General features: G+C 44.1%; 1 protein-coding gene across 4 annotated transcripts in view; it reads right to left on the bottom strand.

Annotated features, from left to right (window-relative positions):
* Positions 1-14,822, bottom strand: part of STK36 (serine/threonine kinase 36) — a 31,272-nt gene that overhangs the window by 10,143 nt on the left and 6,307 nt on the right. For 3 of the 4 annotated variants that reach the window (XM_087712916.1, XM_087712905.1, XM_087712924.1), the window contains 13 exons: positions 13,762-13,855; positions 13,481-13,650; positions 13,188-13,384; positions 12,986-13,100; positions 12,760-12,903; positions 12,131-12,310; positions 11,351-11,448; positions 10,926-11,031; positions 9,327-9,468; positions 6,602-6,732; positions 5,670-5,774; positions 5,443-5,538; positions 4,893-4,987 (listed from right to left, as the gene is read on the bottom strand). In XM_087712916.1, coding sequence (XP_087569042.1) covers positions 4,893-4,987; positions 5,443-5,538; positions 5,670-5,774; positions 6,602-6,732; positions 9,327-9,468; positions 10,926-11,031; positions 11,351-11,448; positions 12,131-12,310; positions 12,760-12,903; positions 12,986-13,100; positions 13,188-13,384; positions 13,481-13,650; positions 13,762-13,855 — 1,673 coding nt within the window. The remainder of the gene's footprint in view (positions 1-4,892; positions 4,988-5,442; positions 5,539-5,669; positions 5,775-6,601; positions 6,733-9,326; positions 9,469-10,925; positions 11,032-11,350; positions 11,449-12,130; positions 12,311-12,759; positions 12,904-12,985; positions 13,101-13,187; positions 13,385-13,480; positions 13,651-13,761; positions 13,856-14,822) is intronic. The other variant, XM_087712913.1, reaches the window with a different exon arrangement.

Below are 14,822 nucleotides of genomic sequence, written 5' to 3'. Positions count from 1 at the left end.
GAATGTCAGTTGGTTTTACCTGAACTGCATGTCTCGAAAAATGGCGTGGGAGCAGTCACAGCTGGGTATTGTCACGGCCCATCTGCCCGGAGACGGAAGTAAATCTTGAGGCCACACCTCTCCCCCTCCTCTGACTCTCCAGATTAACCGATGATCCAGTCAAGGCGTCTCTAGAAGGAAGGGAACAGGGTAACTCCCCCACTTCCTTCCTGGTCCCTGACTGATCAGTAACTCTCTCTCAGGCCCACCCTGCGTGGGGCGCACTACAGGCGGGAAGTGACTGCTCCCACGCCATCCTTTGAGACATGCAGTTCAGGTAAGACCAACTGACAGTCTCCGAAGTGGGGTGTGGGAGGAGTCACAGCTGGGACCTACCAAAGCTAGATGTCCCTTGGAGGGTCCATGGGGCTTGAGTCCCCCCGAGTATCCAGCACTCTCTGGAGGACTCTCCTCCCAAAGGACGACTCCGCGGAGGCAAAGGCGTCCAGTCTATAGTGTCTGATGAATGGCGAGGGCGAAGCCCATGCTGCCGCCCTGCAAATGTCTTCGATGGGGACCTGAGTGGCCCAGGCCGCCAAAGTAGTTGCACTCCTAGTGGAGTGTGCGGGCACCTGCAATCCCCCTGCCTCGTAGGCCTTGGAGATGGCTAGCCTGATCCATCTACTGATGGTAAGCCTCGGTGAGATCAATGGAGGCTGGAAAGTTGCCCTGTCTAATTCCCTCTAGGATAGACTTTAGTGAGGCCATCTTGAACCTACGATAGACCAGCCTGGAGTTGAGTAACTTAGGGTCCAGGATGGCCCTCCACCCTCCAGAGCTCTTGGGGACCACGAAAGGTTTGAATAGAAACCAGATTTCTTCTCTCCCTCCAGTACCAGCTCTACCGCTCTGATCTCCAGTAGATGCTGGATAACCTTGTGCATGAGAGAGTGCTTGGCCGGGTTCCTGGAGGAAGAGAAAACCCTAAATCTATTCGTGGGTTGTGAGTGGAATTCCAGGTAGAAACCGAACCTGACAGTTTGCAACACCCAAGCATCCATGGTGATGTCCACCCAGCGATCCGCGAATAGGGAAAGGCAGCCCCCGATAGGGTGATTCGATCCCGAATCACTTGTTTCTGCGGAAGGGGTGACCGCCTCCCCTTCAAAAGGGCGCTTGTTAGGTTGTTGGAACCTGAACCTGTCCCTAGAGAACTGTCTGTCCCCTTGTCTGGGGAACCTGGGCACAGAGTACCTTGGCTGTTAGAAGTCCTGTTCTGGTGCTCGAAAACTGGACTTCTGGGGTACAGTGCCGAACGGTGATCTGGTCGTCTGGACGTGGACGGAAAGACCTTCCACTTGTTTTTGTCCTCGACGACGATGGGGTCCAGGGATGGACTGAACAGCTGACCTCCTGTGCCTGCTAAATGCCACTTTGTCCGGAACTCCGCCTGCCAGTAACTCAGCCACAGCAAACGCCTGGATGCCACTGAAGAGGCTAGAGCTCTAGAAGAGTATCTGACTGCATCCAGTGTGGCATCCGCTGAGAACTGGGTGGCCGCCATCACCTTTGTGATGTCCTGCAAGAGTCTGACGTCCGAAGCCGGGGTTCTGCCACAGTAAGGTAGACCTGTTAAAAAAGCAGGCTGCTGTGGCAGCCCTGATTGCCCACGATACCACCTAGAACATCCTGCGCATGATTATTTCCGCCTTCCTGTCCTCTGGTTTCAGGCAGTTGGAAATGTTTCCTGTCACCACCGGTGAGGAGGATGCCAGGCTTACCACTGGAGTGTCTACTGATGGAACCCGCAAGGCTTGATCAAAGTTCGCGTTAATGTTATAAAACCTGCGATCATTGCTCCCAGGTGTTGGAAAGGTTCCTGGTTGGGCCCATTGTGATTTGAGCGCCTCTACGAACAGGTCTGGGGTAGGGATTTCCTCCTTCTCCACCTGGGGTCTGTGGAAAGGACCCTTCTTGGCTCCCCCACTCTTTCCAGCCTTGGCAGTGTCCTGATTGGTTACTGGGACATCCAGGTCTGCTGTGGCCTTAGTTTTACGCAGCAGGGAGCTAAAGAGAGTGGGTGGGAATAGGCCCAAGATAGATGGGGGCCTCCCCTTCATCAGAGAAACCCACCTCCTTAATCTCCCCCTCCTCTGACTCCGACTCCTCACTAGCCGTGGAAGGAGATTTCTCTCTAAGGTCTCTGGAGGTGGAAGGACCGGGTTGGTCTAGATGACCTTGAGGTGTCCTACAGACTGCCTTGTTCCTAGGCCCTTGAAACTGGTGTTGCATGCCCAAGGAGATGCCCTGGGCAATGGCTCTTGCTAAGACCTCCTGGAAACCTGAGAGAGCTCTGGGTAGGCCGGAGATAGCCTTGGAGGCTCTGGATCCATGCTGTGATCGGGGCTTTGTGGAGCCAAGCACTGCCTCGGCAGGCTGAAGGGGTCCCCTCGTGCTTCAGAGGGATGAGCTGGAGATAGAGTGGGGGATAGGGAGCTACCCCGCCTTTGGGAACCATGTGGCGAGGTCGTTAGGCCGGGAGGATCCCCTGGGGAGGAGGGCCTGACTGGGGATCGGAATCTGGCCAGGGAAGGACTGATCGTGTCCCTATTTCTCTTGCCTGCTGCCCTAGTTACCCTTACTTCCTTCTTCGAGTGCTCTCTCCTCGATTTGGAGGTGCACTTTCCTGCCGCAGCTCTGCCCCTCTCCGCAGGGTAGGATCCTCTGGAGGTCCCTTCCTCTGAGTCTGTCCCCCTTGGGGAAGCTCTGCCCAGCCCTGCACTTCTCAAGTTGTCCACCATCACGTTTACTCCCCCTCCTCTCTCGTTCTCTGAAGAAGCCAGTCCGCAGGCTTTCTGAAGGCTCGCTTCCCTCCTGCTCTGCTCTCCAACGCCGCCAATCCATGGCTCGAGTCAGGACCGGCCCATCGCCAGATGCTGGGGCCCTCCCCGGATTTCCGGAGAAGCTCAAGCCCAATTCCCTCTTGGACTGGCGGTGTTTGTGGGCGCTTGCGGTCTCTGCGACCCGAGACCAGAGTTACGCTCCACGCATGCGCTCTCTCACTTCAAGATGGCGACTGCCGACCACACAGCCCGATCATGTGCTCTGCTCTCTTCCTGCTTGCTTGTAGATCCTCTTGAGCAGCCTACACTCAAGCCGCGCTGTGTGCGCCAAGCTTGGGATCTGCAGCTTCTTTGCCAGGCCACTGCTCAGGCCTTTCAGAAGCGCTACTGCTCCTGTACCAGGCCTCGCGGAGCGCACGAGAGGAGGATCGTCCAAGGCCAAAAAAAGAAAAACTTCTTCAGGTAAAAACTCCAAAGGGAAAAGCCAAATTGGAAAGAATAAGGGAAAAAAGAGAAAATATTTCGCGCCAAGGAGAGCCAGGTATTTAGCTCTTTCTGGGCCGAAGACTGAGGTTAATCTGGGGAGTCAGAGGAGGGGTAAGGTGTGGCCTCAAGATTTACCTCAGTCTCCGGGCAGATGGGTCGTGACAATACCCAGCTGTGACTCCTCCCACGCCCTACTTCAGAGACTTGGTGAAGTACAGTCCATACAACTGTTGGTAATTGATCAATCCAAAACATGTGACTTCTAGAAGAAGACAATTTACAAGGCTATGTGCAAAGGACAAAAAATAATCCACTGTGTTCCGGTGCTATGAAATGATAGCGAAATCACTGCTGCTTCAGCAAAGTAACTCCAGAAAATCCTTATTTAATGAAGTTCCATTACAGAAACTTCAAAGGTCAAAGTTATTCCCCAAACCTGTAATACCTAGGGTAGAGGATGAGCTTGGATTAAATTTAAGATATGCTCCATGCCAGACCAGCATAGTCATCACAAATCAAATACTTCCAAGCCTGACAGTCAAATCTGGGAATTCATAGAAGATGTGATATTTTCAATTCTCAGAAGTGCCAACTTTCATTTGAACTCAATTATCACTTTTGGAGAAAAGTGCTGTATTTATCCTCTGCCTCCACTTTTGCTCTTTGTTTAAAAGTTCATTATACCCACTTAACTTTCACTATACGCAATAATTACTTGTGTTTGATTGCCCAAGAAGAGACTTTTATATGTCATTTTTAAAAAAGTCCTCAAGTGAAACTTTTATTGAAGGAAGAATGAGTGGCACAATGTTCTCTTCTGAAAGCTATCAGAAGCCACTTCAGGTAGAAAGAAAAGAGTATTCTAAATTCCCAAAGTTTGCACTTGCCCTGCAGAGTTATAATAACTCTCAAAGGTCTGTAAGTCAAAGAAATAAAACCTATTGATTTCAGCAATATTTCCTCATACAATGGATATGGGATTGAAATACATGGTCCCTCCCTGCTTTAAAACCTTTAACATCTTCCCAGCAAAATTCCCATTGAATTCTTTTAAAAAGGAGGCTCTCCGCAGATCTCACTGCTGAGAGATGCCCTATTTTGAACAGTTACAAATGAATTTGGCGTAATTTTAGCAAATATTTAGAGAGGATGTTTACTAATAAATTTACAGTGTATGGCAAACATTTCTCATTGTTGTAAATGGTCTTGTGATGAAAGAATATTCCCTTAAAGCAAGGCAAATGAAGAATTTAAGGATTTACAGATCATGCCTTGGTGGAAATAAGAATTGTTCATTTTTTTGCTGTGATTCAACACTAAGAAAAACCTCTGCTAGCCCCCACTCCCTTCCTAACTTGGCTTGGAAACCTCTGAAAGGCCAGAGCTACAAATCAGCCACCCCACTTTTTGGTGAGTTACAGATATTCCATAATATGACTAAAAAAATTCCATCTACCTGTTGGCATTTTTGCAGGAGAGATTTAAGACTGCAAACAGAAGACGTGAAATCGAGTTGCCAAATTTGGGGCATTTTGCTGTTAACTTTCATTGTTTCATTTTTAAAAGCTTTGCTCTGGTACTTACTGCGGTGGTAGGATCTGGCACTGGAGCAACATTAGGGAGATGAGCCTCAGTGAGGCTTCAACAGCCTGGACTCTTGCAACTTCAGGCAGCAAGACCTTTTAAAGACACAGACCTTAGTTTTGAAACACTCTACCTCCAAGTCTTCAACTTTCTAAGATCTAGTCAGCATGAAGCCCATTTAGTATTCCTTCTGTACTATTTCATGGCTGCCTCAATTCTTCTTCCCTGTCATCTCCTATTGCCTCATCCTTTTTACCTCATCACTTTCTCATCCAGACTGTTTCTGGTTGTCAGTTTATGAACTCTCAAAATACGGAAAGTTTAGTTTTGCCAATTAACGGATGAAAGAGGCAATGGGAAAGGCTCCTGGAAAAAAAAAACCACTGCCAGTCAGAGTTGGCAATGCTAAGCCATATGGACTGATACCCTAACAGGACAGAAGGCAGTTACTTGCTTTTTCTCCTCATGCACAAAACAGAACAGTCTTTGAATCTGTATTTGTAAACAGGCAGCTCTCCTTCTAATTGAAGAATGAGATGAAAATGAATACCTTGCCCTGCAGGTGGCAGATTAGGAAACTCAGGAATTCTGGAGTTGCTATGCGATGGCACAGAGCCTGATTGACATGGCAGCAGGCATACAGGACCTAACCGATGGAAAAGCAAAACAACACTGGACTCTGAAATCTAATCCCTCCTTTCCCCAGTTGAAAGAGGGGGAAAGGCATACACATCACAATGAGTTGCAAATAAGACCAAAACATCTCAAAAAGGTTACCTTTAGCCCACTCATGGAAGAAGTAGGACACACGGTGGTTGAGAGAAGACATGGAAGCAGTCGGTCATCTTTCCTGGTGAGCTTTTCAGCTATTTGCTGGGAAATCTGCATGAAAGCCACAAGAGAAACCCTTGGTCAATTGACTAGCTAAAAGGGGGAAAATAAAAACAGCAGGAGCAACTCTTCCAGCAATATTAGACAACTGGACTTAGAGGCTGAGTCCTGTTCTGGAGGACTTTATGGCTGCTTTAACTTGTTTTCATCTCAAAAACAACAGGATTAGATATTAGTCCCTCCCCAGACATCACAAGCTCAGATCAGAGATATAGAAAGGATCTAATTCAGTAAGCCTGGTTTGGCTACCATTACTATTAGTAGTATTAATTTTTTTTCTTCCATTACATCCCTGCAGTTTCATTGGCAACCTGTTTCCAGAAGTGATTTGCCATTGCCTCCTTATTTATATCATTTATTGATTTAGAAAATTTATATTGTCCTCTACTTGCACGTGGCGACCCAAGGAGGCTTACAAAAATATAAAAACACCATATATATTTTTTAAATTAAAAATAAAATAATAGCTCTACACACTAGTCATTCCTAGGGCTGAGAGAAAGTTACTCTCAGGAGGAAAGTCATCCAGTTGGCTTTATGCCTGAGGTGAGACTAGAATTTTGGGACTCCTAGATTCTAATCTAACACTACTAGACCAAATTGGCTCTCAATATTATTAATGCTACGTACCATTGCAGTGCTGCCAAGCAATTGCATTGTAAGCAATGAGTTTTCTCTCCACCAATATCAATATGATCCACAGGGCCAGGAAGCAGCACTTCCACTAAAGTTGATGCCAATGATATTACCAACCTCTGCTGCTTTAATAGACCACATTGCTAATGGCTGATAAATATACATGCAAAGTCAATCCACACCTGCTTTTTGGCATTTTGATGTGTGAGGTGTCCTCCTGGGATGCCACAGGATGCAGCCAAAGCTTCTGTAAAAGCAGCTGGCAAGCATTGATACCACTCATGTGCTGCCTCAGCTGATTTTGGAAATACTGCTGGTAATGAATAAGAATACAGTAGAAAGATTACATGTATACAGAATAAACTCTTTTTATAATTACCTGCTTTGGTATTTAGAACAATGGAAGAGCGAGGCAAGAAAACTAGTACCGATATGCTGCTAGGCCTCATGTACATGAAGAAAACTCATTCTCTAGCAATCCAAAAAATGATTACTGAAAAATTTGGAATTCTTTTGCTTGGTAGAGTTCACCTTGATTTCCCTTTCTCTTACTGTTCATGCAGATATTTGTTACTGTAGAAGTTTAATTTGAATTTGAAAATAAACTAGTGAAATGACTAGTGTGTAAATTAAGAAAAGGATTTTGAAATGTCAAGAGGGAGATACTATATCAATGGACAATGTGGCTACAGAAAAAAAAAACTTTTTTAAAATCAATGTTACTCTAACTTGTACAAAGGACCTGATATTGCCTTGGAATGAAAGGATGATTATTTAAAAAACAAAATGTACCAAATATTAAATCAGGGAAAGTAGCAGGACCAGATGGGTCATCAGGTTCTTAGTTACAAATGCTTTGAATATAAACTTTTACAAAGCATCCAAAATATTATGAATTCTATACTATAGGGAAGAAACTTAGAAAAAGGCAAATATAGCATTAATATATGAAGGATGAGATTTGAACTCCAGCAACAAATATTATTGAATAGCAATTATAAGTTATTTACAATGATTTCAGCAGACAAATTGAAAATCATCATGGAAGAAATTATTCATGAAGACCAATCTGGACTTTTACTTAAAAAGATCATTAAAATATAATATTGGAACGGTATTAGACATTATAGAATACTTGGAACAGCATAATAAAAACAAGCTGTGCTAATTTTTTAGATGCAGAGAAAGGCTTTGATCATTTAATTGGCCTGTTTATGTGAAGTTTTAGAAGATAAGATCTTTAAAGATAATTTTGTAAAAAGGGTAAAATCAATTTATACCTCACAAAAAGCACAAATGGAGATTTAACAATGGCAAAGGGAACAAGATAAAGCTGCCTATTATCCCTTTCTTTGTTTATCTTGGCTCTTGAAATTTTGAATAGAGATATAAGGCAAGATGAGAGGATATTAGGTGTACAAATTAAAAAAGAGGCTTACAAGTTGAGAGCTTTTGTAGACAATTTGTGTTGGTATTGGAAGATGTTTTAAAGGGCTTTGAACAGTGGTGGGTTGCAGGCGGTACGCTCCGGTACAGACGTACCGGTGCCTGCCAAGAGCACCGGGTACCGTTCTGGTACGGTGCTCCGGAGGGCCCACCTGAACTCCTTACCTGTATTTGAGCTCTTCTGCGCTTCCACGCATGCGCATGTGCATGGAGCGTACGGCGCCTGTGCGACGCTCCGCCGAGCAGTTGGAGCATCGCGGAGGCGTCATAGAGGTAAGGACGCATGCACGTGCTGTGCGTGTATGTGGGGGATGTCGGGCCCCGTTGCACCGTACCGGTTGCAATGGGATCCGGAACCCATCACTGGCTTTGAATGATGCGATAGAAGGTGTCACACTGGTGGCCCGTGGGCCAGATGCGTCATATGCAGGCCATGCCTGCCCCAGCTGCGCAAATGGGGAAAATGTTGCCAAATGCCACGTGCGGCAACATGACATTGAGAGTTTGACACCTGAGTGATAGAATGTTGTGGGCCAATTTCACAAGAGGGAGGAGAGGCATTCCGGAGGAAAAAGAGGCATCTTTGTTCAAATAGTTGGTGTGAAAGAGGGTGAAGACTGCCCCTCTCTAGTAGTTCTCACAATATATGTTTGATATGTAGATAGTATAGATGTCAGTTTGGCAAGATCCTGTCTATATGTATGGAACAATAAAGAAATCTGCTTGGATGAATCACCATGAATCTTTCTTGCTTTTCGGTCTGACCACCAACAATGAGAAAATTAAAAGAACTTGGTGGATTAGCTAGCAAGATTAATAAACTGAAGACAAAGAAACCAACAAAATATTAAAATACAAGATCAAATAGAACCAATGAACAATACAGTATTCAATATTAGAAAAATATAAAATATATGGGGGGTTATTTGATAAATACAAATTGTATGTTGTTTCAAAATAATTATGTTAAGACATGGAATGAAGTTTAAACAGGTAAGTTAACATGTTAAAAGCTACAACGGTCATTGTTGAGGAGAATCAGGCTTTATTGGGACATTTTCAGTGAAGTTCAGGGCAACAAGATAAAGTATAAGACTAGATACCTCACAATGAGAAGATATTTTATTTGCTTAATCTACATAGATACCCATCTCACATAAGTGAGTCTGAGTGGCTTATAAATTTAATATCCATTTCTATTCCTTATAAATAGCAATGCAAACAAATTTGATTGCACTATATAGAACATCAATATCACATCTTCCATGTGTTCTCTAATTGGATCAGAGCACAGAGGAGAAAAACATTGTAAGAATTGTGTGAGAATATTAGAGAAACATCGTGCTTGTAAGCAGCCATCAATCAAGAATAAGAGAAAGTTCTCATGGAGAAACATAATGGCCAGTTTGTAGTATCCTCAAAATACGAGGAGGCCAGTGTCTTTGCCATTGCATCCATTACCTTCCTGAGCTGAGTGCTCAAAGCTTGCACCCAGGTAGAATGCATCCAGCAGGGTTTGATGCTCTTCAAGCAAGCTGGTGTAGAAGGTGTTGGAGACTGATGGACAGGTGCGATCCATGCTCTCACATAAATGGGTGAAACACTAAAGGAAGGGAAAAAGGGCAAATATTACAATGCAGATGGGGCAGATTTAAAGGTGGGTAGAAGGAATAATACCCTAGACCAACACAGTGAAGCTGTGCTGGTGAAGTAAGATAAATGTGATCTCCCTGGCTCCATTAGCAAAGGTGACAGATTGCTTGGGGCCAAATGGGTTGAATGGTGGAAGGTGAGGGAGGGGGAAATGCAGGACCTGCAGAGCGCTAATTTCTTGGAAAACTAGGAGAGAAGGGCCCCATGTTATGAAGATACCCAGCTGAAAGGGAGGAAAGGTACAATCACTTTTCAAAGCTAGCAAGAAATCACAGCATTAAATGCAGCACTTTGGGTAGGAGCTGTTAAAAATGGCATACTTCTTGGCTGTTTCTACCACCATCAGTATCATTCCCGGGGGTGGATGGGTGAGGGGGGAATGCAGTGTTTCCAAACAATCAATGATTTTAGAGGGTCACTAGATAAAGAACTCCTGGGCTAGCAGAGAAAACAAATCAACAGCTGTTTCTGAGATCTTTCTTAATGGAATAGTAAGACGTTTGTGAGGTAATCTAAACTGTCTCCCCCCCCCCCGTTTCCCCCCCAAGATAGACCAGATCTGTAAACGATTCCATATGATGACTACACTTCAGTAAGATTATTGGGCTAGGCTATAATAATAGGTTTAGCAAATAGCAAGTCTACCATGTTTTCCCTTCCCCTCCCTCTTATACCTCAGGGAGTCAGGGATTGGGTGGGGGCTACTCTGACTTTCTTTGTAATGCTCTCCTGCTGCTCTGGATTTAACACATGTGTGTTATACAACTGGGGTTTTCCTCATGACCTCTGGATTCCTTCTCTAAAACCATTTCCCTGATTACCTACATTAAGGAAATAATATTACATGACTCAGATTCAATATACCACATGTTGAAAAACATACTGGAAAACCGAGACTTGAAAACATCAAGCTTTCAAATCCTTTTCTTAAATTTTATAATTTGGTATGGTTTTTACAAACAAATCCATATGGGTAAGTTTGTGGAGGCTTTTAATCATGGAAGATATTCAGAAACTCCATGTCCAGGTACATTATGCTACTGAATGTCAAAAACTGAGAAGAAGCACAAGAGGGCCGTCAATTATTTTTCTGCCTTGGTACCAACTGCTGGATCAAACATATCTGATTCTGCAGGACTTTTAAAATCAGATTTAAAGTAAAGGTTTTCTTACCTAAAAAAAAAGCTGTCCTATACACAGAATTCAATAATTCTATAATGGCTTCTCATTACATGATGAAGCCATATTCCTTAGCTGAGGAGAGCCTTGAGGGATGAGTGTGTCAGCATACATATGGATTGGGGCAACAGATGATGAAGCTGAATGAGGAGGAGAACGAAAGTGCCAGCAACAGAATACAGCTGGATAAATTAAAAAAAAAAGATCAGATAAGGCATGGATACTTACCACAAGGCTTTGTTCTCGCAGCCTGCTTTCTTGATCTGTTGGCTGATTCAGTAGTGTGGGCAGCAGAGTTAGGAAGTGACTAGCACATGTGTAAAATTCCTGCAAACTGGAAAACCATTTGTGTTTATGATTCAAGACATAAGAGCTAAACTCTGAAACATACTAATAAACCCCATGACAGCAACTCAGTTTTCTCCATCTCCTAACCATTTCAATTCTTGCAGCGTAAAGGCTTCTTTTTGGAGACATTATTTGCTATGCCCTGCTTTTAAGGGGAAAAAAAGACATAGCAGGAGAATAGAACCACCGGTTATTCAGCCATACCCATTTATTCTGGGATTCAATTTTGCCTGCCCTTATTCTGCTGAAAATAGTATTACAACTTATTTTGCCTTCTTATTCTCTCTATCCTGCAAGTTTCTTACCTTTGCTTTTCTTTATCTTTCTCCTGGTTGAAATCACTGGCAAAGAAGGCTGACATCACTGCAATTAGATCTATTAGCAGTGTAATATGCCATGGCTGCTGTAGGACAGAGAAAAGAGCGCATATTTTGAAAATTGTGTAGGGGTCTCCAAAAGATCAAGGAATATCTCAGTGAATTCTACATATATACTGCCAAATTTTGTGCAAGATGCAGACTACTAATGCAAAAAAGCAGGAAGGAAGGAAGGAAGGAAGGAAGGAAGGAAGGAAGGAAGGAGAAAAGGAAAGAAAGAAAGAAAGAAAGAAAGAAAGAAAGAAAGAAAAGAAAGATCTGTCTAGACAAAATTATCTTGCATGACTTGCAACACTGAAATAAGATTCAGACAAATGTGATACCTTAGTATCAAATTTCAGTTTTAACTTAAATCAAATCTGCTGGCTTTCTTGATTACTCATGAGCACTTTAAATGCAAGACATTGGCTATAGAAAACTCAAAATGAAACCTTACAGAAGTCAACTGATAGTACTATTCTCTCTAATTTCCTGCTGTTCTTCTCACCAAATTCTGCATTTCAAATACTCCAATAATGCTATCAACTTTGAGTAGATTAAGCACAATAAATATGATTTTTGTCTTTTAAATCAAACATAAAAATGCCACTTTAAATTATGCTCATATAAAAAAAACTGAAAGAATACAAGCAGCAAAATTTGCCTGCCACCCACTCAGATCATTTTTCTGGAATTGAGCTGATTGTTTAAATAATACCTCTTTCTTACCTGCTTGATACAGGAGCTCTCTAAGATGTCCCTCACTAGATGCATCACAGAATGGGATAGGTTTATGTCCTTGCAGAAGATGTAGAGTAGTTCTGAATTACATCGTGTATTTAACAAGTTGCAAATGACACGAAGAACAGGACGAAGATGGGAAGCACCCTCAAGCATTCCTTCTAAGACCTATAAAAACATATTAAAAACAGAAACATTTAGCAAACTACCAGCCCCTAAAGTGTGACATTATACAGTTTGTTCATTCTAGTCATACGGTCTTCAATAATATGCACAACCATTATTAAGTTCACTCAATATACCTACAGCCATTTCCTCCCAGAACCAACAGCATGTGCCAGCTTAGCCTTTAGACTCCCTCAGTCCCTACAAGAACTGAGACTTTCTTGACTCTGACTTTCTTCAACTATTAAAGATTTACTTCATTCTTCAATTTCGTGCCTCACCAATTCCTAGGAGTAATAGCTAAATGGCCAAAACTGCCAAAGGGGTCTGACCACGGAAGTGTATTTCCAATTAAGTCCTCATCTCTTTTCTCTAAAGTGCATGTAGTTTCATTTCTGAAGAACTAGTTCCTAAAACATCTCTAGTGATCTTTGACATTTTGTATATCTCACCTGCTGACCAGAATCCTGGATTCGGGTAAGGATGCGCTGCACAAAATCAGGGTCTCCCAGAAGACTCAGTGGGGCACACAGCTGTACATTTACAGGATCTGTGGCATCAATGAGGTGCTGCCATTCTTCATCACTATCCAGCTCCTACAGAAAAAAATGTCCTGGAAGTCCAGAAAAAAATGTCTCTGATTCTGCAAAGTGCTGAGGTATATAGACACATACTTACCTCAGGTTCCAGATCTACAGTGTTGAGGCTGCATCTGTCTTGTGCTTCTGGTCCGCCATTTCTTGGCTTCCCTTCTGAGAATTCCCGGTCATAATCATGTGTAATTCTGTTCTCCCTATCCATGAAGAAGAAAGATGAAGATTGAAGTGAGAGTGCACAGCAGAGATCTGTTCTTTTCTTAACTCCAATATCTAATTCTCACCGAGGCGTAGGAGGTGGCTCTGCTTGCTCCCATTCTGCTCCTTGATTTTCTAGAACACAAGGCCTCTGTTCTCCAGAACCAGAAGACGCCTGATGCCTTTCTCTGGGATCTGCTTGAACTGGGCAGGTTTTCCATGGAAGTCTCTGGCCTTCCTTATCTATTTCTCCTTTCAAAGGAGGCTTGGATTTCTCTCTCACCTGTAGTAGGAGAAAAAAAATCACATATGTTACCTTACTGTTGTGGACTGAGACTCAAAAGGATCCTTTCCAAGGATTATATGCTATACATTTCACCTTTTTCTGAGCCTCCTGGGCCATCTTCTGACGTGCCTTCTTCAAAATCTTTGACTGACCACTGTGAGGGGCCAGGAAATGTGCCTGTTGGTCTTTGAGAGCCTGTAATTCAGGGCTCAATTTGCTAGTGAAAGGGTTTGCAACAGCCTGTTCTGTTGTGTCATTGATCACTGCAAAGAAGGATCCAGATCAGTAACCAGATTTTGATGGGCTGCATACATTAAAGCAGATACTTAAGCAAGATTGAGGGGAGATGGTAGAAAGAAAAGTGCCATACTTACCTGTCACCCGTCCAGCAATGAAGGGATGATAGAGTAGCTCTGGCCAGGATAGACGCTCACGAGGATCCTTCATTAGGAGACCTTGCAAGAAGCTCTATAAAGTAATGTAACACATGAAAGAAGCTCTCCTGACTAAACTGGTAGGTATGGCTAGTGTGCTTCACTCATCTTGACTAGATGAGTCTCTGTAATCCATTTCATTTCATTTCATTTCATTTATTAAAATTTATAGGCCGCCCTTTTCCCTGAGGGGACTCAGGGCGGCTTACAATCACAAGGGAGGGGGGTGCAGTATCAAAAAACAAAACAAAATGTGAACAAAGAAAAGTAATAAAACACAACTTTCGTTCAGCAATCAAACACTCGGGCGGGTGAATTGGGAACCTATCCCCAGGCCTGCTGGGAGAGCCAGATCTTGAGGGCTGCGCGGAAGGTCTGGATGGTGGTGAGGGTACGGATCTCAATGGGGAGATCGTTCCACAGGGTCGGAGCTGCAACAGAAAAGGCTCTCCTCCGTGTGGTCGCCAGTCGGCATTGACTGGCAGATGGGATTCGGAGGAGGCCCAGTCTGTGCGATCTAATTGGTCGAAGGGAGGTAATCGGCAGAAGGCGGTCTCTCAAGTACCCAGATCCACTACCATGGAGTGCTTTAAAGGTGGTCATCAGTACCCTGAAGCGCACCCGGAGACCGACAGGTAGCCAGTGCAGCTCGCGGAGGACGGGTGTAACGTGGGCGAACCGCGGTGCGCCCACTATCACTCGCGCGGCTGCATTCTGGACTAACTGTAGTCGCCGGATGCACTTAAAGGGCAACCCCATGTAGAGCCCATTGCAGTATTCCAGCCTAGAGATCACAAGGGCTCGAGTGACTGTTGTGAGAGCCTCCCGGTCTAGGTAGGGCCGCAACTGGCGGACCAGGCGAACCTGGGCAAATGCCCCCCTGGTCACAGCTGACAGCTGGTGGTCAAAAGTCAGCTGTGGGTCCAGGAGGACTCCTAAGTTGCGGACCCTATCTGAGGGGTATAAAATTTGACCCCCCAGCCTAAGTGTTGGTACATTAG

This window comes from Thamnophis sirtalis, unplaced genomic scaffold, assembly GCF_051295495.1.
Source record: "Thamnophis sirtalis isolate CommonGarterSnake01/CBP01778 unplaced genomic scaffold, rThaSir2_p1.2 scaffold_1, whole genome shotgun sequence".
In the NCBI taxonomy this organism is placed as follows: Eukaryota; Metazoa; Chordata; class Lepidosauria; order Squamata; family Natricidae; genus Thamnophis; species Thamnophis sirtalis.
The sequence above is the reverse complement of the archived record's forward strand: the minus strand, read 5'-3'. Positions and strand labels throughout refer to the sequence as shown.